The sequence below is a fragment of the Leuciscus leuciscus genome (genome assembly GCF_965113295.1).
Source record: "Leuciscus leuciscus genome assembly, chromosome: 25".
Taxonomy (NCBI): domain Eukaryota; kingdom Metazoa; phylum Chordata; class Actinopteri; order Cypriniformes; family Leuciscidae; genus Leuciscus; species Leuciscus leuciscus.
Window position 1 is genome coordinate 31,333,816 of NC_138724.1, and position 26,945 is coordinate 31,360,760.

The 26,945-nt window shown below is 40.8% G+C and overlaps 2 protein-coding genes and 1 long non-coding RNA gene across 3 annotated transcripts in view; 2 read left to right on the plus strand and 1 right to left on the minus strand.

The window, feature by feature from the left end:
* Window positions 1–26,945, minus strand: part of LOC309491307 — a 35,002-nt gene that overhangs the window by 2,492 nt on the left and 5,565 nt on the right. The window lies entirely within an intron of this gene.
* On the plus strand, window positions 5,950–11,912 carry LOC309491271 (uncharacterized protein). Its single transcript, XM_082160768.1, has 6 exons — window positions 5,950–6,248; window positions 6,625–6,726; window positions 8,165–8,218; window positions 8,444–8,560; window positions 8,637–8,741; window positions 11,481–11,912. Exons 1-6 carry the CDS (start codon window positions 6,113–6,115, stop codon window positions 11,663–11,665), a joined length of 699 nt encoding a protein of 232 aa, XP_082016894.1. The 5' UTR covers window positions 5,950–6,112; the 3' UTR covers window positions 11,666–11,912.
* LOC309491257 (uncharacterized protein) lies at window positions 13,100–26,719 on the plus strand. The gene is made up of 10 exons (XM_082160747.1): window positions 13,100–13,720; window positions 21,743–21,850; window positions 21,932–21,985; window positions 22,177–22,293; window positions 22,376–22,432; window positions 25,406–25,613; window positions 25,704–26,018; window positions 26,062–26,241; window positions 26,330–26,419; window positions 26,465–26,719. Exons 1-6 carry the CDS (start codon window positions 13,585–13,587, stop codon window positions 25,528–25,530), a joined length of 597 nt encoding a protein of 198 aa, XP_082016873.1. The 5' UTR covers window positions 13,100–13,584; the 3' UTR covers window positions 25,531–25,613; window positions 25,704–26,018; window positions 26,062–26,241; window positions 26,330–26,419; window positions 26,465–26,719.

The following is a 26,945-nucleotide window of genomic DNA, read 5'->3' on the forward strand; positions in this document are numbered from 1 at the left end:
CTGAAGGAGTCGTGGGCAGGAATGCCGGAAGCATGAAGCGAGTCGCAGTGTCTCATTCCCTTTCTCTGGGAACCATGATTACAGTGTAACCCGATATGTTCCCTTTCCAATGGGAACTCGCACTGTGTTCTAGGACACTAATGGGGATCAAATGCCGACTCCGCCACTGATCCAGAGTCATAGTTCCCCGTCCTAGCGGTCATCGTGACTCTAGTCCCTAGAGCAGAAACCCTGGCTACATCGGCAGCTTAGCTCAGGCCTGGTATTAAATATACCTTCAAGGGAATATGTCCGAGGATAAAGAATATCCAGCCAGTATATGACCAGGAAACACACACCTGACAAGGGGAGACCCATATGTTGTGAATTTAGCCCTTTTCTTTAATTATTTACCTTTTTTCCCATATATATACATATTTGTACTACATATCCCACAATTACAAGCAAACCACACTACTAAATCTAGTGCACTACATTACCCATACACCCCCTGGTCAAGGTCTAGGCCTCACTTCCTTCCTTTGTTCCTCTTGCACTGGTGAGGTGTGGGTGTTTGAATGAGCTCAACCATGTTCTTTGAGTCCTTTCCTTAGGATGCGTTAAGTAAGTTTGTTTTGCCAATTGTATTGTTTGAATTTGTTTATTTGAAATGATTGGATTGGATATTTAATCATTATTTGGATTTATTATTTGATATGTTTACTGATGAACTATATGAGTTTGATTTCCTTTATTGTATTGTAGTGACTTAAGACCATCCAGTTCATCCTGTCCATCCGTTAACACCTGTCCATTTACATCATGTGAGTTACTCAAGACTTAATCATCCTGAACTTAAAATAAAAGAGAGCAAAGGATTGGTATTGGCCACGTGTTTTAATTAGACACGCCATCAAGTTTCTGCAACTCCAATTATCTTTGGATATATTTAACATCTGATATCAAACACCATACAGCAACATAGTGTCGGCCCAGATCCGGCCCACATCCGGGCCGTGTGGAGTCCATAGCCGCGTTTCCACTGTCGGGCCAGGGCCAGGCCAGGGCTTTAAACGGGCCGTGCCGGGCTGATAGCCTCGGGCTAATAGCACCGGGCCTGCGTTTCCACTGTCGGGCCAGAAGCTCCACAGCGCTTCACTAAAACACGCCTGTAACACGCCTCTCTGGAACAACGTCACACTAACCCATTCACCAACAAATGGAAGTTTTATCAGAAAACTAATCAGAAATCACTGGAAACAGCGTTGAAAACAAACATGATAAAAGCGGCCGTTTGCTGGCATTTTTGTTGTTTACTTGAATATTTAAAACCCAAGCATCGATGTTTTACCACAGGTTTACAATAAAAAGTGATACATTGATCATAATGAATTAATTTATGTCAAAATTGCACATTAGTCACTCAGAAATAAATTACCGTTAGGTCTATTTCACAAAAGAAAGAGGACACACTTACTTCTTCGGTCGCGTCTGTTACTGTTTATCTGGTAGTTACAGGACATATTTACATCACATTTAGAAAGAATGATAATTTCTACAAATATATGCCACCAAAAATACGACCTGAGGAGCTTTAGCACTCTCTCGACTCCCATACAGATATTTTCAGTCAGAGAAACAGAGGAAGCTCCCGAAAAAAAAGTTGCTTTATTGTATGATAGTCCGGTATAAAGAGACGAGACGTAGGCTACTGACAGATAAAATAAAAACATGACTGTGGTAGCCTTTATGATTGGTCTGATTTCTTCAAGCGTTCACTATGTTTTTTTACTATGCGTATCTTCAAGCGTTTACTATGTTTACTATGGTAATGGTTAGCGCGCATAGTCTTTTGCATCACAAACACAAGGCATTCAAACATGAACGCGAGTTAAATTATTTTAAAAGTCTTTAATGCTGACAGAATCATCCGGCGCTGCCGTCTCCCGACTCAGGTGAACTCCGCCTCTGTTCGTAACCACTCCTCTAGCCCGAGCTGGCCCGCTTTGGCCCAAGGTATTCGACGGGCCAGAAATCCTGGCCGTTGGCCCCGAGTAAGCCCCGATCAAGCCCCGGAAGTGACAGTGGAAACGCGACTGGCCCTGGCACGCACTAGCACGGCCCGGCCCTGGCCCGACAGTGGAAACGCGGCTCATGTGTACCAGATGTGGGCCGGATCTGGGCCGACACTATGTTGCTGTCTGGGGAATGAGCTCTAAGACCAGAGGCTCAGCAAGAACACTTTAGAAAGTGATAGGAGGCTTATACGTTCTACACTAAAGGACATCTCACAGAGGAGGCTCAAGACAACCTCCAGCAACTCGTCGTACGCGCGGCAGGATTCAGAAACCAGCAGTTCAACGAGTCGTTTTTTCCCTGAAACCATCGTCCAACGAACATTCGCAAACAGCATCGCAGAGTTGTGTGTGTGTAACGACAGCTCTAGATCTCGACCAGTGGTTAGAAGCAGAGTTTACATATGTGGACTCAATAAATCCTGATCTTGAGACAAATAAGCAAGTTGACATGCATACAAATGTCATTTACGTCTATTAGTTTGTCAAGAGATTTTAAACGTCGTGTGTGAAGAGTGCGCATGTGTGAACGAGCTCTAGTGCGTAAGAACGAGTCTTTGAGTGAATCTGGAAATAAAGCAAAATAACTGAGAAAAATGAGAAATAGTCCTCAGATGACATGATCGTAATTTATACAAAACATGAATTCGATCTCAAACAGATTCATTAAAAATAGTTATTACTCCAACATCTGCGTGACATCATTAACCAATGGTTGAACGACCAATTTGCGATAATATGGTTTCGGGAAACAGTCGTGACTATAGTTGATTTCTTCAGTGATGATCGTACTATGATAGTGAAGCACGAGTTACAGCGTTATACGGGAAACACACTCCAGAACCATTAAATAAGAGTCTGTCTGCCTTTCTGATAACACTTTATTTCGATAGTCCACTTTAGACATTCAACTAACTATCAGTAACTTTGCAACTACATGTCTCTCATTAGATTATTAGTAGGCTGTAGTCGACTCTAAGTTAACTGGTAGGTTAGGGTCAGTGGTGTAGTGGTAAAAAAAGAGGTGGGTAAACTATAAATTCTGGTGGACCACGACGTGGTCACCCGGTAAGGTGGGCCACTGCCTACGGTGTATGTGTATCCTGATGACATCGCTATAGGCTATCATTTGATGGTACTACTAAGGGTATCACTGGTTGTTCCCTCATCATAGGTCACACAATCATTATTCAATTCATACATTAATCTAAATTCTTGTTAAAGAGAATCAAGAAGGAATAATATGGTTGAAATCTTAAAAGTTTACTGAATGGCAAAACAGAGAGAACAAAAATATTTAAGAGAGATAGAGAGGAAGGCTTATAACCAGGGCTTCCAATGCAATGCACTTGTACATAATGATTAGGGATTTGGGATTATTTTCATAGTCGATTAATCTGTTGAATATTTTCTCGATTAATCAATTAGTTATTTGGTCTATAATATGTCAGAAAAATGTGGATCAGTGTTTCCCTGTAGAGGGAAAAGTCTTTAACCTGGTGCAGGCTTGATTCCCTCTGAATCTCTTGTACGGTTGAGTTTCGACATGCTCCCTACATTAAACCAGCTGCCTGTAATGAATTTTTTTTTTTTTATCACTTTTTTTTCTTTTTTTTTCTCGTTTTAATGATCTCCTGTTGCGGCTGCTATTGAAAAGGCCGACAATATGCCGTCCCGCCCCTCCGGGTTCGGCGATCAGGTTTCATTCTCGCGCAGCTTGTTTAGTAACTTCACGAGCGTGTCTTTTCAATCAATCAATCAATCAATCAATCAATAATTTATTTCTAAAGCACATTTAAAAACAACACGAGTTGACCAAAGTGCTTTACAGACTGAACATTTCAACAGCATTACACAAACATCAAACAACACAACAAGACACTCAACACCACATGTACCTAAGAACAGTTAAAAGCAGCAGAAAATAAATAAGTCTTCAACATAGATTTAAAACCCTCACAAGAGTCGCAGGATTTGATATATACTGGGAGACTATTCCAAAGACTCGGTGCCGCCACCGAAAAGGCTCGATCTCCCTTTGTTTTCAACCGAGATTTTGGAACCTTTAAAAGCAAGCTTTGTGAGGATCTTAGTGGTCTGGCGGCACAATGATGCTGTAATAGACCAGAGATGTATACAGGGGCTAGCCCATGTAAGCCTTTAAAGACTATTAGGAGGACCTTGTATTGCACCCTATACTCCACAGGGAGCCAGTGCAAAGAGGCCAGCACTGGAGAGATACTGGAACGTTTCCTGGTGCCAGTCAGCAGTCTGGCTGCTGCATTCTGCACTAGCTGCAGATGTGAAAGCGACTTCTTTGACAGCCCCAAATATAGCGAATTACAATAATCCAGTCTGGACGAGACAAATACATGGATCACAGTTTCCATATCTTTAAAGGACAAGAAGCCTTTCAGTTTGACTGAAAGTGAAACTTGATGCCATCCACTCCTTTATCTCATCCAGACAATCAAGCAAAACTGACCATTTAGAATTGTCATCAGATTTCAATGGAAAATACAGCTGGGTGTCGTCTGCTTAACAATGGTATGCCACGCCATGTTTCTGACAGATTAAACCCAGAGGGAGCATATATAATGAAAACAAGACAGGTCCGAGACACGAACCTTGAGGAACCCCAAAAACAATCGGACGGGCTGAGGAGATAGAACTCCCCATTTCCACAGCAAAGGTTGTAAATATGAAGCGAACCAATCTAATACAGTCCCCCTAATACCCACCCACTGACTCAAATGATCGAGGAGAATCCCATGATCCACTGTGTCGAAGGCTGCACTAAGATCAAGCAGCACTAACGCTGTACATTTCCCAGAATCTGCCGACAAAAGCAAATCATTAGTCACCTTGAGAAGGGCAGTTTCTGTACTATGCTGAGTTCTAAAGCCTGACTGAAATTGTCAGAATGAGAGTCGTAGATCCAAATGCAAGCAAACAGTTTATTGGAGGCAGGTTGAACAGATGAAACTCAAAACACCACGTATAGCAGGCGGGCAACCAGGATATAAATACAGCATAGAGGAAGAGTGATATGAATGATTCAGGGTGGATGCCAACCAGTAACTGGAAAGAAGAGAACTCCACACGATCTCCCGAAGTCTGGGAACACAGATGAGATCGAGGAAACGACTCTGTAAAGAATTCAGGAACCGGAACTGGTCCTGAATATAAAGTGGTCTCATTTCTGATACAGACATTCTGAACCAAGTGTTTTGAAGGTGTTATGGCAATTCATTTTTACTTCATGTAATGTATGTGCTTGCATGACAACAGACAATACTGTAGTTTAGTGGAAAATGACTGTGTGCTGTTTCCAAATGTCATGTATGAGCTGAAGACGTCACACGTCTCGACATCCTGCCTGTCATTTCTTAGAAGCGGTCGAGGCAAGGTTTCCATTCACAGCAGAAAACTCTGATGTCTGTGTGTGCAAGAATAAAGCACTTCAAAGACAAGAGGGTTTGGACACTCTCTCTCTCACTCACTCACTCACTCACTCACTCACTCACTCACTCACACACACACACACACACACACACACACACACACACACACTCTCTCTCTCTCTCTCTCTCTCTCTCTCTCTCTCTCTCACACACACACACACACACACAGCGCATCAGCAGCGAATGACATGTTTAACCGGCAAGGCTTTAAAGCACATGCAAATAATGAACTTTTGTGAACTGCAGTGTCCCGTTCCTCTGCGTTAACATGTGATGTGAATATACACGTCGTGCTGCAGTGTAGCCTATAGATGAAGGCGCCGCTACTGATAAAAAGCGCAGTTGTTTGGTGTGATTTTACGATTCCAAATTTAGGGGGGCCAGAGGGGGGGCCAAGCTTGGTGACACGGGGGCACTGCCCCCCCCCCCCCCCCCCCCCCAGAACCGCCACAAAGACAAGAGGGTTTGGACACACACACACACACACACACCGGCGAGTTTAAACAGAGAAAGTGAAACTATCATCACTGTGTGCATCAGTGCAGTTACTACTAGATCCTGAGGGAATATAGTTAAAGTTCGAGCACATTCAACATGAGTTTCCAGATCTGCTTTACAGATATGAGACACGGACTGGAGAGAAGAACAGTTTCTGTGGCGAATTCAGAAGAGGAATTCAGGAACACCACAGTGCAGGAGTTAAAGAGAAAACTCATTCCTGAAGACCAACGTAAGTCCAACACTTCAGTCTTCTGTGTACATTAGCTAACATATGTGAAGGAGATTGTGATGTTAATAAAGAAAGATCTGCATTCAGATGTAGACTCCTATAAATTGAGAAGCCTGAGATTGAGACGTTAGCAAATAAATAACAGAATTCAGAAAGCACATATAAATGAGGAAAACATTGCTCTCTGATATTGTGTGTGTGTGTGTGTGTGTGTGTGTGTGTGTGTGTGTGTGTGTGTGTGTGTGTGTGTGTGTGTGTGTGTGTGTGTGTGTGTGTGTGTGTGTGTGTGTGTGTGTGTGTGTGTGTGTGTGTGTGTGTGTGTGTGTGTGTGCGTGCGTGTGTGTTCTCTGTTCCTCATGTTTCTTCACGGTTGAAGACACTATTCTTTGCTGCCGCTTCAAGACACTGGAGGATGATCACACACTGGGTTTCTACAGCATTAAACATGAGGATCATATTATCGCAGTGCGCCGTATACGTATGCATTATTTACACTAGTATTTGACATTATTACATTTTTTCTCGATTGCTTAAACACATTTCTTGAAACTATGCCTCGTATTCTCAAAACTCTAAACACAAATCCATAACGTCTCACCCAATTCCCCAAACATCCTATTTTCATGTCAAAATGAAGCTCTACACTCAAAACCATTCACTCTTGCTGAAAAACCAAACTTTGCCCTCAGACATCACACACAAGCCCTCAAAATCACACACACTACAACATAGTCTAACACACTGGTGCAATACATTCAAAACAACATTTCCAAAACTGGTAAGTTATGTTGCTTGTGGTTCCCCCCCTCTCAAACCTTTCACACGATGAACACAAAAGACAACCAGTGGATACATTGGCACATTTTTATTCACACACAAAAAATAAAAATAAATTTTTACTCTCTCTTCTAATTTTTGGTATGTATATTTACCTACAGTAAGATGTGTGTGACCATCAGTAAAAGAGCACACACAAACCTTATTCTAATATGGAATTGTATTGGAATGGTAAAGAGAGTTGGGTCGTGACAGGAGGGCCTCCACTCAAGGAGACAATATGATGAACACGTCTAAGAATGTTCCACATATGGTTGAAATACCATCATTGGCCTAGAAAGATAACATTCTGGAGTCAAGACTATAAAGGATGAAGGATGCCCTCCCTTCACTGTCACACTCTGTGTCACTCTGTGTGACTGTACGACTGCTGGCCTTTTCTGCAAGAAAATACACCTCATCAAAGACTATTGGAAATGTTTGTCTCTTATTCAGTGATAGAACTTTGTTTGCCACCACACTCCTCCCTGAAGGTTCTCCAGGCGACGGTAAACATTTGGCCCAGCCTCCCTCATAGTCAAACCATTGACAAAGACATGTGCAGCAAGAGTGGCTTGATTTTCATCTGAGACTGCTTGTCTTCTTGCCCTTTCCCTTCGTCCTCCTCATCCTTCTTATCCCTCCTCGGTCTCTTCCTTCATGTCTTTCTGGATCCATTGTTCCAAAACTCAATAAACTGATTCGGGCCCTTTTATCTCTCTATTGAAGGATCTGATTGATGTGTGTTAAATTTTGACTGTTAGTGTTTCCACCTGTGTAATTGTGTGCTAACTGAGCTGAAGCTGTGCTGACTTGAGTGAACAATATTGAATGCTAGTGCTTTACACATGACAACATGCTGTAGGCAATGAGAAATTAAGGGATTTGTGTGTAGAGTTTTGCAGTGACAGTTCAACAAATCTGACTCATGTGTCAAAACAGGGAATAGTGTTTATAGTTTAGGGGAATGGGTGTGCTTTTTGATAAATGGCATTATGGTTTTGAAATTTTAGTTCAAAAGCCTGGTTATAGTGTTTAAGCAATCGAGAAAAACTGTAAAAGCATGTATAGTCTTAAACTAACTGACCTTTTCACTTCAGTCTCCGTTAGAGAGAAACGCCCGAGAGACTCTTCTCCTGTTCACGAGTCGACAGGTCAGTTTCACAATCCCACAAATGCTTGTTTTCTCTATCAGTGGTTTTGCATTAAACATTTTTATAATAACATGTTTACAGCGTTTACACACATCAGGCCTTTTCTTGTTGACTTTTTTTTCTTTGTTATGAGTTTTGTGCTTCATTTTGAGGCAATATAACTTGAAACTTTATTATGATGAGTGTAAAATACTTTTGATTATTGTGTTCGCTGTTTCTTCACAGTTAAAAACTCTAAACTTGACAACTCTGATCTCAAGACACTGGAGGATGATCACACACTGGGTTTCGGCATTAAACATGAGGATGAAGTTACTTCAGCAGAGACAGTATTCAGTAGATGTAAACATTACACTAGTATATGAAATTATCAAAGCATTTATTTATAGTCTTAAACTAACTGAGCTTTTCATTTCAGGCTCCGGTTCACCGATCTACCTACCGGGTTTTTCTTTTGGTTCCCCTGTGTGCTCTCTTGAGTTGAGACGCCAGGGTGGATCTTCTCCTGTTCACGAGTCACCAGGTCAGTTTCTCTTCTGAGTCTAAAGTCCACAAATGCTTGTTTTCTCCATCAGTGGTTTTGCATTACACACATTTATAAAGGCACTGATAGACAGATCTAAGGCAAACAATCATAATCTCCACATCGTCTCACAGTGTCAGGTCTCTCTGAAGAGAAATATATAAGAATATCCAGGACTGAATCTATAGTTAAATATGAGCTCTTAACATGTAAATGCATTAAAGTCACACTGAATTCAGAGAGGAATCTTAAATCATGTTCCAGTATTAAACAGTGATAAAACACAGAATCCATTATAAATATATTCATACTGAGGGTTGAAGTGTAATATTAATATTTCTCTGTCAAAGTTTATGATGGAGTTTGTGTTTTCCTCTATACATTCATATGCAAATAATATAATCATTTCTTTTGCTTACATTTATTAAATCAAGCAGACACTTAATATTCTTATTTTGAGAGAATTGTTTCCTTCCTTGTGTTTCAATGGTTTAATTAAAGGTTCTGTGAGTAAGTTCAATATAACTTCCCCAAAAACTAGAGCGAGAACATGAATAGAGGACAGAAATAAATGTACATGTGAACTAACTCTCAGTATTAGTAGAATAATAGAGTTATAGTTCATATATAATAAGTTTACATGTAGTTGCAAAGTTATAGTCTGTTGAGGAGCATCAAAATAAAGAGTCAGCTGATATTAACCAGAGGGTTTATTAATACTCTAATAACTGATAAACTGATATCCACATAAAGAGTTTCCGAGTATTTTTATGCATTACAGTAAACAGAAAAGAAAAGTTGTTTCAGGTTATCAAGTTATTACTTTATGATGAAAGATTATGAAGATAAACATTGTGCTTCTTTATAATAACATGCACTGATGGCTCGATATCTATAAGAGGAACATTTACTATATTTTTCATATTTCCATGAGTCGTTTATTATAAACTCATTTGTGTAATGAAATATTTTATTTTAAGAGGTCGACATCAGAAGAGAATATAGTGAATTATATGGTAGTAAGTTTGAATGATCTCACACTTTAACTGATCAGCTCACAGTATTAATATATTTATGATGATTATGTGAAACTGTAGTTATGATCTGTTTATGGTCTTCAAACTGTCGTCACTGAAGACAAACTCTTGTTTTCTCTATAGCAGTGATTTTATATTAGTAATTCTTCAGTGAATTCTGCTCTTAAACTGAATGTATATTGTATTATTTTCTGTCATTATTAATATCTGTTACACGATTAAACCCCACAGAGGAACAGCAGTCAAGTGTCAGTTTATGATCAAAGTTTTAACCAGTATTTTATACTAACAGGGAACGTTCTGGAAAGATTCTCTCAAAGTTATGATCAAACGTTCCTCCAGTAACATTACACATTTGTTCAGGGTTATCAGGGTAGGGTTGCACCAGCCGTTCGTAAGTTCTTTCTTAAATTTGGAACGTAAAGTCCACACTAGAGGCTTAGTAACTACTAGCTAGTTTGTAACTAACTCTGAACTTTATTCTGTTGCACCATTTGTTCGTAAGGCAGAACGTAGCTAGTAGGTCGTAAGCTCTCCGTAAAGTAATGCGTAGTCGCATAATATGACGTTTAGCCTCGATGATCCAATAGCAGCCTTCAAATACCTGAGCAGATGTTGTTGAAATGCTGTGAATTTCAGTTTATCCTTCATTCTTTTGCCTCACGTTACTAACGGTAAAAATAAGATTCCAATAATTGATGATGAATAGCATAAGAAACTGTATTTGAAATGAATAAGGATCAATAAATAAATATTGATACAAAAAACATAAGAAATTACGTTTATTATAACTGATATTTGACATGCACAACATGCACACGTTTAATTTGCTGTTTAGGACGGGTTTGTGTTAAAGATAGCCGCTAACAAAGTAATCTTTTCACATAATGTTCTCCCTCTTAAAATGTAAGCGAGTGTAAATGTCAGCATAATCATATAAAGAACTGAAGTCTGTCAGGTAAAAGAAGAGCTTATTGATGCAGTTCAGTTACTCCTGATCGGAGGCTGCCGTAAATATTTAGTTTATACGTAGAGTTACGCTTCAACTAAGTTTAATGGTGCAACGCAAAAATATTTAGAAGTGCGTAAGTCGTAACTTAGTGTCCATTTACGTCAAAACTAGGCTAAGTTATAACTTACACACCGCTGGTGCAACCGGCCCCTGGTGTTTAATAATGTTCTCAGAACATCAGCACAAAAACATTATTTATACATCATTCATGGAGCTTTTTTGTTCTGAAACGTTTTAGTTGGACGTTTAACGTTTGTAAAATGTTGCTACTTGTTTCAGAATATTCAACATTCATAATATGGATTGTGCTCTTAATGTTTTGCTGACCTTCACATAAGAAAAGTTCTACAAACATTCATAAATAATATGTTCATATTGTTTTATGGTTCAAACACCTTCTACCTTATTTTGTTTATTCTCAGGTTAGGTAAAGTCAGTCGAATTCGTTCTAAACAATAAGTATATAAATTCCCATACTTACAATTGAGTCGAAAGACTGCTCTGTGGTTTAGTTCAGCTCAATATTTTGTAAAACAGAGACTTAAGGCAGGCGAGCTTCTTAATTTCAATTATATGTATTTTTTTTTATTTATTAAATATAGGTTAACTAGTTTACATGAAAGGTACTAATATATAAAATAAAAATAAAAGCAAATCCAAACCAAATAATTTACAAGCTTTCATCTTCAGGAGGCGCAATGGCAAGGCATCTAACACCGGAGAGGCCGTCCTTGGTGAATCAGCGTCTGACTGGACATGTCATTCCAGCTCTTTTAAAGTCCATCAACTTTTGGACATCTTCAGAAATCTCCTCCTGGAAACTCCCTAAAACTTGTTCATTGGTCACCCTCTCCTGGAAACCCCCTAGGACTTAGTTATAAAGCCTTTGTCTCTCCGTCCTCCTTCTTCTGGACCTTTTCTTCATCGCTGTATCTTCTGTGTCTCGTCCGCAACACATAGACGGTAATGATTGCATTTTTCTTCTTTCTTTGGTAAAGCTCTTTCTAATACATTTTCAATGTCTCTCTACTCTGCCATATGCTTAATAAATGTTTACAACATTCAGTGTGGTTTGTTTTTCTATATAAACCATTTTCTCAATAAATGACTTTACTTCACCAATAGCAGTGTCTCTTTTTTATAAATCATTTTCTCTCAATAAATGACTTTACAAACAACAGTTGTGGTGTCTTTTCTTAATGACAATTTCTTAATAAACATGTTTATAAAAACAAGTCTCAGTGTCATTATTATAAATCAAATAAACAATTTCAAATAAACATGTCTCAGTGTCATTATTATAAAAATAAAGGGTTTCTTATAAAACTCTTTACATAAACCACGTTCAGGGGTTTCTTATAAAAACCTCTTACATTGTTTCCATATATTAAGGTTTCTTATAAAACCCGTATACAGTGTTTTCCTTTACATACAAGCATTGTTATAGTCAATATAAGACTGTTTATATGAGTCATAATAGAATCAATTGCATATTTCACCCAACAATATCTTAATAGAAACGTCAGTAAAACATTCTTATTTCTTTGTTGAACTGAGTTTTAATGGCGACTGTAAATCAGGCCGTTATCATCATATGCTTTACTGTACATGTGCTTTACTGTACATGTGATTTACTGTACATGTGATTTACTGAATGCTGGTCAAAACTTTGGTTTGTTTGCAATTTGACTGTTGTTTTATTCTTCATAATTGTGTTATTGTTGAGTTTCTCTGACTGATTAACACATATAGTGTAATAACATGCTCTCTATGATGCTGTATGACTGACATTTCTCTTCTTATGAACATTAACTCTTTTGTTTCAGTCTTTTATGCTAAAGCTCTGATTGCTAATAGTAAAGTGGTGTGCGGTGTTTGCCCATGTGATGAGTCAGTGCATATTTCAATGGCAGTGTGTTCCTTGTGAAAACAAGAGATTTGTGTGAGAAAAGCAGGAATTGTGTAGTTCAGCAGAACTGGTTCAGGGTGAGTTACATATTGTGTCTCAAGTACCAGTATTTGTGTGTAAACAATTGAGAAAAACTGTAATGCATTATACTTTCTAAAGGTGTATTCAATAAGTATTATAATGTATAATAACAGTTACAATCATTCATGAGATCATACAATGCATTATGAGGTTCATTACAAGGCATAATTACTGCGTTAAAAATACTTTATAATGCATTATACGCGAGGGCTTTATCTTTGTTCTCATTATAATGCTTCTTCCACTCAAAGTCTTTTCACATGGAAATCCACCACATATTTCTCTAGAATGTTCTGGCTTGTGGACAGTGATTCATCTGAGATATTCCTCTCCTGATTCAGACACAGTGAACTTTAACTGGAGAAAGGACTCATGCATTGGTGAACACTAGTAATGCAATTTCCTCATTTCTTCAAATCTGTTCATGGAGAAACTACAAACTCCTCTAGATGACCTGGTGTGAGAACATGTTCAGCAAGTGTGTGTGTGTGATTTGAAACCGCAGCGCGCCATCTTAGAAAAAGTATACCGTTATATCGTTTGTTGATGTGGAAGTAAAGTTATGTTATAGTTCTCTTTATAGCTATAGTTATTTTTTTTTAGAATTATAGTTATTAACGGTTATTATACACTTGTAGTTATTTAACGGGCTTTAAAAGAGGAAGGACTCTGAAACAGTGGACAGTGACTTTACAGGATAATACGAGAGTTTTACAGAGGAAGTGAAACTATCATCACTGTGTGCATCAGTGCAGTTACTACTAGATCCTGAGGGAATATAGTTAAAGTTCGAGCACATTCAACATGAGTTTCCAGATCTACTTTACAGATATGAGACACGGACTGGAGAGAAGAACAGTTTCTGTGGCGAATTCAGAAGAGGAATTCAGGAACACCACAGTGCAGGAGTTAAAGAGAAAACTCATTCCTGAAGACCAACGTAAGTCCAACACTTCAGTCTTCTGTGTACATTAGCTGACATATGTGAAGTAGATTGTGATGTTAACACAGAAAATCTGTATTTGAATGTAGATTCAGCTCTTATTAATGGGGAAGCCTGAGATTGAGAAGTTAGCAAATAAATAACATAATTCAGAAAGCACATATTAATGAGGGAAACATCGCTCTCTGATATTGTGTGTGTGTGTGTGTGTGTGTGTGTGTTCGCTGTTCCTCATGTTCTCTTACAAGAGGTTCTCTCGTATTGCATAAGTTGCTTACGCTACGGGTAAAGTCATCTTTTCTCGAGATATTGAAGCCAAAAATTATCCTTAATTTTGTATTTATTGTCAACGCGTTGCAGCAGCTAGCAGACCTAGAGCAGGTTTACTAGCGCGCTCATTGGCTGCCCTGCGGCAACTGCAGCAGCCTATCGCCGAGCCCCGCGTGACGTCACGCCCAATGAGGGCGCGTCCTCATGCGTCAAAGCCCACCAGAATGGGTGTGGCTTAGCGTATGAGGGTGATTCTCCAACTATGGTACTTTTTGGACCTGGACATTTTCAGAAAATGAAACATTTTTAATTAAAATATTACTGGCATAATTTGTTTCCCCAGTATGCCTAGATACCTGCCCTAAAGTTGGCTGTGCTGATTTTTATGAAATAATATGTATTTTTTTACATTTTTTCCAGACATCGCAAAATAAATAGTCATTTCCACAACCGAACAAAAACATGTGTTTTCAACCAAAAATGTTGAAATATTTGTAGTTATAAATATATTGGGTTACACATCACACTTGCATCTTTCCAAATTGTAAATTGATTTATTTCTCTGAAATGCAACTGTTAAGATTTTACAAAGTTAACACCAAAAAAACGCTGAACGCTGAACACTAAGCCACTGAAACCTTTCATTCATATTTCTGACATTTTCAAATCTGATATTTTTCAACTCATATTCATATACTTTACCCTTAACTGCTAAATAATCAACACCACCACCATCATTACCTTAACTTTTTTAATTTTTTTTAATGTTTTACCAAAAAATATTTGTGGTTGTGGAAATGACAAGGGAAAGGCGGGTTATGGTGAAAATAACATTTCAGATATAAAACCTGTAGTAGAATTATAAATGATCTCTGTCTTTCCTTAGGAACTCAGCATATTTAATTGGATCAGATTTTAGTCTTTCCCTGAATAGTCTGGACTTCTCTGCTGATGTTTTGGGTGCCATCTTAAAGAACAACAGAGAGACTATGTCAGATTTAGTTGTAAATTGGTTCAATTTTCAGGAAGCATGGTATTTATTTTCATTGCTATGCAGATGACAGTCAGATCTATGTCCCTCTTAGAAAGTCAGACTCCTACTGTGTTAAGCCATTGCTAGCGTGTTTACATGACATTAAGGCCTGGATGTCTCTTAATTTTTTTAATTTTAATGAAAAAAAGACAGAAGTCATGGTCTTTAGTGGTAGTGGCACTTCTGTGACCCCGTTGGTTGATCTGGGTTCCTTAGCACAGTATCACAAGCAAATTATTACTAATCTAGGGTTAAAGGTGGACACTGACCTTAAGTTTGACAACTAGATTAAAGCCGTAGTGAAGTCCAGCTTTTTCCAGTTAAGGCAGCTGGCAAAAATTAAACCAGTCCTTCAGAGACAGCACTTTGAGACAGTAATTCACGCCTTTGTGACCACTCGGCTGGACTACTGCAATGCACTTTATTTGGGGGTTAATGGGTCCTCCATTGCCCGTCTGCAACTGGTTCAAAATGCTGCTGCTCGTCTTTTAACTGGCACAAGAAAGTATGAGCACATTTCACCTATTTTAGCTTCACTCCACTGGCTGCCTGTTCATTTTAGGATTCAATTTAAACTACTCTTATTTGCTTTTAAAGCCTTGAATGGCCTTGCCCCACCGTATCTCGCCGAGTTGCTGCACCCCTACATTCCCAGCCGCTCTCTCAGGTCAGCTGACCAGCTGCTCCTGACAGTGCCTAGAACTAGGCTAAAACTCAGAGGAGAAAGAGCTTTTGCTGTTGCAGCTCCAAAACTATGGAATCTATTGCCACTACACATCAGACAATGTTTCATTTTAAATCTCTGCTTAAAACCCATCTTTTTACTCTGGCTTTTAACACCAGGTAATCGTGATTAATGTGATTTAAATGTGTTGTGTGGGCAGTGCATTTTATTTATTTATTTGATTTGATTTTACTTATATAATTTCATGTTGTTCTGTCTTATTCTATTACTTTTATCTTATTTTGTTTATCTTTTTATCTTATTGTGTCTTTTATTGTTGTGGTGTACAGCACTTTGGAAACCTTGTGTTTATTTAAATTGTGCTATATAAATAAAGCGGATTGGATTGGATTGTAAACAATAAAATATCTCAATTTAAAACATTCTCTATGACATTATATGTAAAGTTTATGTGTTTACACTATATTTTTAGTACTATAGGCAAACTACTTTGCTTTTAAGCACAGACAATGCCCTTGCCAAGCCAACCTGTCTTTATCACTTCCATGGAGACAGATGTGGAAAAGACGGTTGTGGAAATGACATTTCCCCCCTTTCCCTCTAATATCTCAGTTTTAGAGTTAGCATTAAATAATCTGAAATATCACCTGATGAAATTGTAAAAATCCAGAAATGTTTCCGTCGGAATGAATTATGAGCGGTTCAGAAATGACATACAATAAACATACTCGCAGTATTTCTCATATTTACCTTGATATATCTCCAATTTATTAACCTCTGCTGGGACCATTCTTTCATTCAGCCATGTGGTTTCCTCTGGAGTGTCAGTTACTATGGTTACTGATTATACAAATCTAGAACACTGAGCCTGGGATTGCATTTAATGCAGAGGTGTGGAAATGACAGTGAACCCAAGGGACAAGTGTTCAACATGTTTAAAATATGTCAAATTGAAAAGAAATATAATTTTTTTTTATTAGATTTGAATGAATTGGGTTATAATGCATACTTTCTGTTTGAATTTAAAATTATATCAGTATTAGATTTTAAGTGAGATAAGGTTGAAGACCCAAAGTCTGGCCCAGGGACAGCGGCAAAATAGCGGCAAAAAACAATGATTTTTTTTATTTATAGGTTCCCCTACACATGTAGTAAGTGTGAAAAAAAAAAAAGTGGAAATGTTTTTTAGTTTTTTTAATATCTGTCGAGGACAGAAAAAGTACCATAGTTGGAGAATCACCCATGTAAGGACGGGCTCGGGGGCTGCTTACCTGGTTTTCATCTCTTCAGCAAAGCTCTCCGCATCGCTGGATCTCCTGAGAGAAGCCGACGCCGTCGACTCAAGCAACAAAGCACGCCTAGGACAGCGCTTGAAGAAGCCGGACGATCCTTGCCACCTTCAGCCATCCGTGCCTGCTATGCTATCCGGCGTCATATCCTTTTCTACCTGTGTGTGCTCGCCGCCGCGACACACACACTTCTCTAAAAGAGCGTGAGGCATTTTACATTACAAATGCCTCGTATTTCCTGTGGCTCTTGCCGAGGCCCGCTCAGCGACGGAGACCGCCATGTCATCTGCGCTCTCTGCTTGACCGAGACCACGCAGCCCTCGCCCTTTCCGCGGGGTAGGAAGATGCACCTCCGCCCGCCTCCGCCGGACCACGCTGCAAGAAGCGTCGCTCCCAGAGGCTACCGGAGCCTGACATGGCACACGAGCGCTCGCCGGAACTGTCCCCTTGAGCCTCGCTTTACCCTTCTCCGCGCTCCCTCACGGATGCACAGATGCCGGCTGCTGCCCTCACTGTTGACGCCTCGGGAGATAAAGCGGAAGAAGACGCCATTGATGACAGCTGTTCTCTCTTGGCGTCAGGAAGCGAGGTCTGGTCTGGTTCCAACCCAGACCCCTCCCCTTCGCTCCAGGAGTCCGCTGGGTCTCGGGCCAGCGTGGAGGCTGAGCTTATTCGCCTCCTCACCAAGGCAGTCGGGCAACTCGGCCTCGAGTGGTCCCCGCCTCAAGAGCCCGCGCCCAACAGACTCGACGGGTATTTCCTGCCTGGCCGCCGCCAAGCGCCCACGTCCAGATCAGCACCCTTCCTGCCAGAGCTCCACAATGAGCTCACTAAATCGTGGAACCCTCCATTCTCCGCAAGACTTCACTCCTCTATCTCCTCGACTGCAGCTTTCATTGGCTGCGCCTTCACCGCCGCGGGACAAGCTGCTTCCGCCCTGCACTCGATGGCCGTGCTCCAGATCCTTCAGGCCGATCTCCTCCGTGAATGGGACGAGAAAGGCACGGATCAGTCCATCGTGATGGATTTAAGGAGCGCGATGGACCTTTCCCTTCGCGCCACGAAGTCCGCGGCCCAGGCCATTGGACGATGCATGGCCTCGCTCACCGTTACAGAGAGGCACTCACGGACATGAGGGAAGCTGAGCGGGCTGTGTTTCTCAACGCCCCACTCTCTCCGTCTGGCCTCTTTGGCCCAGCCGTGAGTGGGATTGTGGACCGTTTCTCTGAGGTACAAAAGACCACTCAGGCCATGAAGCTCTTTTTACCTCGACACTCGAGCTCTACCGCAGGTCGCTCTCAGAAGCAGCCGCCTGCCCGTAGTTCGACTCAGCAGTCTTCACAGCCTCCTCCTCTGCAACGACACCAGGGCGCTCGCCAGAGATCGTGCTTGTCGAGCCGCAGCAGGCCGCCTCCCTCAGGCCTAGGATTGCGCTGACACCTGAGCCAGCGAAGTCCTCCTAGCATCAAGGAGGAAATGGTGGTTGAGTCCCGCTGCGGCCGGACCGCCATCAAAACATCTCGCTCTGTCAGTTCCCTTAGAAAAGGCGACTGCAGATGTGTATTCTGCAGCCAACGAGCGCGTCGCACAACCCGCTCACCTGCACACAAACGCCGTTTTCACGGCGACCCAGAGAAATGTGCCCGCTTCCCAGTGTTCACCCCTACACATAAGCACGGTTCCCCCGGTGTCATTCACTCATGCAGAGCCCACTCTCATAAAGCTGGCGTATGCTGCTTGAGTGTTAAATGTAAGAAATGTGCCCGCTCTGTTACACCTTTTTCCCGGGGAACAGAAAATATAAAGCTGACACACACGGCTATGTCATAAGACCTGTACGTAGCTGCTCGCGATCACTCACGCTTACTGACAAACACACCACGCCCAGCGCTACACATGCGCCATAAGCTTTTTCCCATGAAGCGTTCCCCATCCAAGCTGACCGGGACGTTACATGCAAACTGGCCAGCCGCCGTTCTCAGCACGCCGCTGTACACAAGCACCGAGAGCGCGCTCACTGAGCCAATGCCTCAGACTCAGGTTCACGAGCCCACACTGTGCGGCGATCGGGACCAAGAGACCATTCTACCCCTAGCCATGCATGCAGAGGCGTGGGAGGCTATCCCGGCAGTGTCAGAGTGGGTGCTAAATACAGTGAAGCAAGGCTATTCGCTGCAATTCGCTCGCCACCCTCCGCGCTTCCGAGCCCGGACCGAAACGAAAGTGAATCAAGCAGCACACCTACTTTGCGCAGAAATAGTGAAATTGCTATGATAAGGGGCTGTAGAACCAGTACCACCTTCTCAGAGCGAGTCAGGCTTCTACAGCCACTATTTCCTCGTTCCAAAGAACCTCAACAAAGCTCTCATGAGGCGACCGTTCAAAATGATTATGACCAGACAGATCCTCGCGCAAATTCGCCCGAGGGACTGGTTTATATCTCTCAATCTGAAAGACGCATATTTTCAGATTCAGATAATACCCCGTCACAGGCCATTCTTGAGATTCGCCTTCGACGGTCAGGTATATCAATACACCGTCCTCCCATTTGGCCTGTCCCTAGCACCCCGTACATTTACGAAGTGAATGGACGCGGCTCTCGCTCCCCTCAGAAGTCAGGGCATGCGAATATTGAATTACGATTGGCTGAAACCGGTGTTTGGCCAGTGGTCAGACCAGGAGAAATGCCTTCACATAAACTGTCTGGAGATGATGGCGGTCGAGAATGTGCTGAGGCACATCCTCCCACACCTACGGGGCTACCACGTGCTGGTCTGCACGGACAATATGTCAGTGGTAGCCTACGTGAACCGCCAGGGTGGTGTCAGATCCAGAAATCTCAGTGCTCTGGCGGAACGCCTCCTCGTTTGGGCCCAGCACTCCCTGCTCTCGCTGAGTGCCACGCATGTGCCTGGACGCCTGAACGATGGTCCAGACAGACTGTCCAGGGACAATGTTCCCCCGGGAGAATGGTCCTTGCACCTCAAAATGGTCTGTGTTTACTAGCTGGTGCGCGGGGAAAGACATGGACCCACAAACCTGTGGGGTCTCCGGGGTACTTGTTTTCCTTCAAGAGCTGCTGGAAAAGGGCAGGTCCCCTTCCACGCTCAAAGTTTACGTTGCGGCCATTGTGGCTTTCTCTGAGTCGATGCGCGGCCAGGCAATAGGAAGGAATTAATTCGTCATCCGCTTCCTTAGAGGAGCCAGGAGGATGAATCCCCCGCGCCCCCCGTCGGTTCCTATTTGGGATCTTTCTGAGGCCATGAAAGCACATCCTTTTGAACCTTTACAGACCGTGGATCTGAAATACCTTTCGCTCAAACTGCTTTTCTGATAGCCCTGTCATCAGTTAAGCGCGTGGGTGACTTGCACGCGTTATCTGTTAATGCCGCGTGTCTCGAGTTCGGACCTAATGACTCTAAAGTCATCCTCAAGCTGCGACATGGTTATGTCTTTTCAGAGCGCAGGTTATTACGTTATCGGCCCTGCCAGGCTCCGGTAGCCAAGTCGATGTTAACCTCCTCTGCCCTGTCAGAGCGCTGAGGATTTACATCACGCGCTCCGCCGCCTTCAGGCGCTCAGAGCAGCTCTTCGTTCCGTTCGATGGACGCACTAAGGGTCTTGCCACCTTGAAACAGAGTCTGTCCCGGTGGATTGTTGATGCTATCGCGGCAGCATATGTGTCTAAAAACCTGCAGTGCCCTTTAGGCGTGAGGGCTCATTCCACCAGAGGCATAGCCTCTTCGTGGGCTTGGTTCAGTGGGATTTCTATTCACGACATTTGTACGGCGGCAGGCTGGGCCTCCCCCTCTACATTTGTTAGGTTCTACAACCTAGAAGTTTCCGCCCTGCAGGCTAGACTTCTGTCAGTCTAAGTGGCGAGTACGTTCTGCTCAGGTTCGATCACGCGCAGGCTACTCTCACGCTAATTTTAGTTCCCCTGGCTGAACTACACTGTGAGGATAGTTATCCACGTGTCAGTATGGACTGGCTGTGCCACTCTGTATTCTTTGCCACTTGATACTGTGTGCTTATGTACATGTACTGGCCCACTCAGGTTGGCCGTCTTATTCCCACTGATCTGTGTTCCCCGGGTGCGCCCTTGGGACTATATGTGGTTGATGCTGGCGCGCACGGCGTTGACAAGGGGTTCCTGTAGCATAAGCAACTTACGCAATACGAGAGAACCTCTCGTAAGAGAACGTACTGGGTTACTAACGTAACCTTGGCCGTCTTATTCCCACTGATCTGTGTTCCCCGGGTGCGCCCTTGGGACTATATGTGGTTGATGCTGGCGCGCACGGCGTTGACAAGGGGTTCCTGTAGCATAAGCAACTTACGCAATACGAGAGAATCTCTCGTAAGAGAACGTACTGGGTTACTAACGTAACCTCGGTTCTCTCTAGAAGAGGGAACGAGTATTGAAAACCAGGTAAGCAGCCCCCGAGCTGTCCTTATATATGCTAAGCCACACCCATTCTGGCGGGCTTTGACGTCATGCAGGGCTCGGCAATAGGCTGATGCAGTTGCCGCAGGGCAGCCAATGAGCGCGCTAGTAAGCCTGATCTAGGTCTGCTGGCTGCTGCAACGCGTTGACAAATACCGAATTAATGATCATTTTTGGCTTCAATATCTTGAGAAAAGATGACTTTACCCGTAGCGTAAGCAACTTACGCAGTACGAGAGAACCTCTTCTAGAGAGAACCGAGGTTACGTTAGTAACTGAGTATGTTTCTTCACAGTTGAAGACACTATTCTTCGCTGCCGCTTCAACACACTAAAGAAGAATCGCACACTGGGTTTCTACGGCATTAAACATGAGGATCATATTATCGCAGTGCGCTGTAGAAGTATGCATTATTTACACTAGTATTTGACATTATTAAAAGCATTTATTTATAGTCTTAAACTAACTGACCTTTTCATTTCAGTCTCCATTAGAGGGAAACGCCCGAGAGACTCTTCTCCTGTTCACGAGTCGACAGGTCAGTTTCACAATTCCACAAATGGTTGTTTTCTCTATCAGTGGTTTTTAATTAAACATTTTTATAATAACATGTTTACAGCGTTTACACACATCAGGCCTTTTTTTTACATTTTGTGGCAATATAACTTGAAACTTTATTATGATGAGTGTAAAATACTTTTGATTATTGTGTTCACTTTTTCTTCACAGTTAAAAACTCTAAACTTGACAACTATGATCTCAAGACACTGGAGGATGATCACACACTTGGTTTCGGCATTAAACATGAGGATGAAATTACAGCAGCAGAGACAGCATCCAATGGACGTATGCATTACACTAGTATACAGTATAAAATTATTAAAAGCATTTATTTATAATCTTAAACTAACTGACCTTTTCATTTCAGGCTTCTCACCGTCATCTGCGATGAGTGATGAGTCTTTTAAATGGTTAATTTTACCAGGTCAGTTTCTCTTCTGAGTCTAAAGTCCACAAATGCTTGTTTTCTCCATCAGTGGTTTTGCATTACACACATTTATAAAGGCACTGATAGACAGATCTAAGGCAAACAATCATAATCTCCACATCGTCTCACAGTGTCAGGTCTCTCTGAAGAGAAATATATAAGAATATCCAGGACTGAATCTAGAGTTAAATATGAGCTCTTAACATGTAAATGCATTAAAGTCACACTGAATTCAGAGAGGAATCTTAAATCATGTTCCAGTATTAAACAGTGATAAAACACATAATCCATTATAAATATATTCATACTGAGGGTTGAAGTGTAATATTAATCTTTCTCTGTCAAAGGTTATGATGGAGTTTGTGTTTTCCTCTATACATTCATATGCAAATATGTAATAATATGCAAATAATATAATCCTGTCTTTTGCTTACATTTATTAAATCAAGTTTGCACTTAATATTCTTATTTTGTGAGAATTGTTTCCCTTCCTTGTGTTTCAATGGTTTAATTAAAGGTTCTGTGAGTAATTTCAATATAACTTCCCCAAAAACTAGAGCGAGAACATGAATAGAGGACAGAAATAAATGTACATGTGAACTAACTCTCAGTATTAGTAGAATAATAGAGTTATAGTTCGTATATAATAAGTTTACATGTAGTTGCAAAGTTATAGTCTGTTGAGGAGCATCAAAATAAAGAGTCAGCTGATATTAACCAGAGGATTTATTAATACTCTAATAACTGATAAACCGATATCGACATAAAGAGTTTCCAAGCATGTTTATGCATTACAGTAAACAGAAAAGAAAAGTTGTTTCAGGTTATCAAGTTATTACTTTATGATGAAAGATTATGAGATAAACATTGTGCTTCTTTATAATAACATGCACTGATGGCTCGATATCAAGTTGTTTATTATAAACTCATTTGTGTAATGAAATATTTTATTTTAAGAGGTCGACATTAGAAGAGAATATAGTGAATTATATGGTAGTAAGTTTGAATGATCTCACACTTTAACTGATCAGCTCACAGTATTAATATATTTATGATGATTATGTGAAACTGTAGTTATGATCTGTTTATGGTCTTCAAACTGTCGTCACTGAAGACAAACTCTTGTTTTCTCTATAGCAGTGATTTTATATTAGTAATTCTTCAGTGAATTCTGCTCTTAAACTGAATGTATATTGTATTATTTTCTGTCATTATTAATATCTGTTACACGATTAAACCCCACAGAGGAACAGCAGTCAAGTGTCAGTTTATGATCAAAGTTTTAACCAGTATTTTATACTAACAGGGAACGTTCTGGAAAGATTCTCTCAAAGTTAAGATCAAACGTTCCTCCAGTAACATTACACATTTGTTCAGAGTTATCTGGTGTTTAATAATGTCCTCAGAACATCAGAACTAAAACATTATTTATATATCATTACTGGAGCTTTTATTCTGAAACGTTTTGGTTAGATGTTCATCTAACGTTTGTAAATTTCTGTTTCTATTTTTGCTACTTGTTTCAGAATATCCAACAATCATAAGTAACTTTCCCATAATGTTTGAAGAATGATAATATTGAACGTTCTCTTAATGTTTTTAATGTTTCATATCTTAATGGGAACGTCAGTAAAACATTCTTAGAACATTTCTTTATTGAACTGAGTTTTTATGGCGACTTCTCAAAATCATATTGCATTTTTACTGTTTCATGAGTTTTATTCTTCATAATTGTGTTATTGTTGAGTTGCTCTGACTGATTAACACATATAGGGCCCTATTTTAACGATCTGAAACGCAAGTGTCAAGCGCAAAGCGCAAGTAACTTTGTGGGCGGGTCTCGGCGCTGTTGCTATTATACCGGCTGGATAAATGACTTTTGCGCCCGACGCAAATCTAAAATGTGTTGGTCTGAAGTAGCTTCATTACTCATAGGTGTGGTTTGGGCGTAACGTGAAATAAACCAATCAGAGCGTCATCTTACATTCCCTTTAAGAGCAGACGCGCTTTTTCCATAGCGGATTGCTATTGTAACGGCGGATTTGCCAGACGCGCGCCAGGAGCGGTTCACAGCCAAGGAGAGCAACGCTCTCGTCACGGCCGTAAAAGAGAGAAGTGACATTGAAATGGAGAAACCCACCCAAATTAACTTCGGTTAAACAGGCGTATGATAATTTGGGTAAATGTGTAAGCTAGATGTATGCTTTTATAATAAATTGTCTATCTATCCATCTATCCATCTATCTATCTATCTATCTATCTATCTATCTATCTATCTATCTATCGTTATAATATGATTTGGTGTATAATATGATCAAAGTGTATGAGCGTTGTGCACACGCTACATTGATTATGGCCAAGCATGCGCCCTTAAAATAGCATATGAATAACATGCGCAACGCGCCACTGACTTTAAACTATTTTTTCCTGGTTAGTGGCGCAATTGTTTTCTAAACCATCAAAATAGCATGAAGGAACGTTTGCGCCGGAACACGCCTCCTCTTTGCGCTGAACCGCCCAGGGAGCGCAAGTTCATTCCCTAGTTTAGCGACGTGCTTCTGTGGAGGGAAAAGCGCGCTTTGCGCGGGTGCAAAATAGGAATGATACATGCGTCGGTGTACAAAGTCAATTGCGCTGGGTGCAAGATAGGGCCCATAGTGTAATAACATGCTCTCTATGATGCTGTATGATTGACATTTCTCTTCTTATGAGCATTAACAGTGGAAAAGTGCACAAGTTTTGTTTGTGATGAAAACTTCACAGTTTGTGTCTATGCAACAATGGACAGAAATGAACAATTATCCCACATATCCTCTACATAATATACATGTGAACTTTATTATGATGAGTGTAAAACATGTTGAATTATTGATCCTTCATACAATTAAAGTTAAAGGTACAGATTGACAGATTCATGACACGATATTATTCAGTTTCTGACGGATGTTTTGTTGTTCTGCTCCTCATCAGAGCTCACAGGTTGTTCAGAAATACATCCTCCACCTAAAGATGAAGATAAAGTAATTCCCAGGTCCCAATCTATGGAAAGATTATTATTTGACATGAATCAGCCTCAGCTGGAACCCAGTGAATAATGTTGAATAATGTTGAATAATGTTGTGTATTGTAGTTCAGCCTCTCATAATCATCACATCAATCACATGTGTGTTTATATCAGGTCAGTGTGAGTGTTTACTGTCGATCACATGTGTGTTTATATCAGGTCAGTGTGAGTGTTTACTGTCGATCACATGTGTGTTTATATCAGGTCAGTGTGAGTGTTTACTGTCGATCACATGTGTGTTTATATCAGGTCAGTGTGTGTGTTTACTGTTGATCATATGTGTGTTTATATCAGGTCAGTGTGAGTGTTTACTGTCGATCACATGTGTGTTTATATCAGGTCAGTGTGTGTGTTTACTGTTGATCACATGTGTGTTTATATCAGGTCAGTGTGAGTGTTTACTGTTGATCATATGTGTGTTTATATCAGGTCAGTGTGAGTGTTTACTGTTGATCACATGTGTGTTTATATCAGGTCAGTGTGAGTGTTTACTGTCGATCACATGTGTGTTTATATCAGGTCAGTGTGTGTGTTTACTGTTGATCACATGTGTTTATATCAGGTCAGTGTGTGTGTTTACTGTTGATCATATGTGTGTTTATATCAGGTCAGTGTGAGTGTTTACTGTCGATCACATGTGTGTTTATATCAGGTCAGTGTGAGTGTTTACTGTTGATCACATGTGTGTTTATATCAGGTCAGTGTGAGTGTTTACTGTCGATCACATGTGTGTTTATATCAGGTCAGTGTGTGTGTTTACTGTTGATCACATGTGTTTATATCAGGTCAGTGTGTGTGTTTACTGTTGATCATATGTGTGTTTATATCAGGTCAGTGTGTGTGTTTACTGTTGATCATATGTGTGTTTATATCAGGTCAGTGTGAGTGTTTACTGTCGATCACATGTGTGTTTATATCAGGTCAGTGTGTGTGTTTACTGTTGATCATATGTGTGTTTATATCAGGTCAGTGTGAGTGTTTACTGTCGATCACATGTGTGTTTATATCAGGTCAGTGTGAGTGTTTACTGTTGATCACATATGTGTTTATATCAGGTCAGTGTGAGTGTTTACTGTTGATCATATGTGTGTTTATATCAGGTCAGTGTGAGTGTTTACTGTTGATCATATGTGTGTTTATATCAGGTCAGTGTGAGTGTTTACTGTTGATCATATGTGTGTTTATATCAGGTCAGTGTGAGTGTTTACTGTTGATCATATGAGCTCCATCATACACTCACTGAAATATTTCACTTTCAGAGGCCGACATCAGAAGAGAATATGATAGTGAATTATGTGGTATTTGAACTAAATCACACTTTAACTGATCAGCTCACAGTATGAATATATTTATGATGATTATGTGAGACTGTATAGTTGGTGGAAGTGTGTAATAACAGTGTTTACAATTATTTTAAGGATCCATTTAAAGTCTTAAAAGTGACCA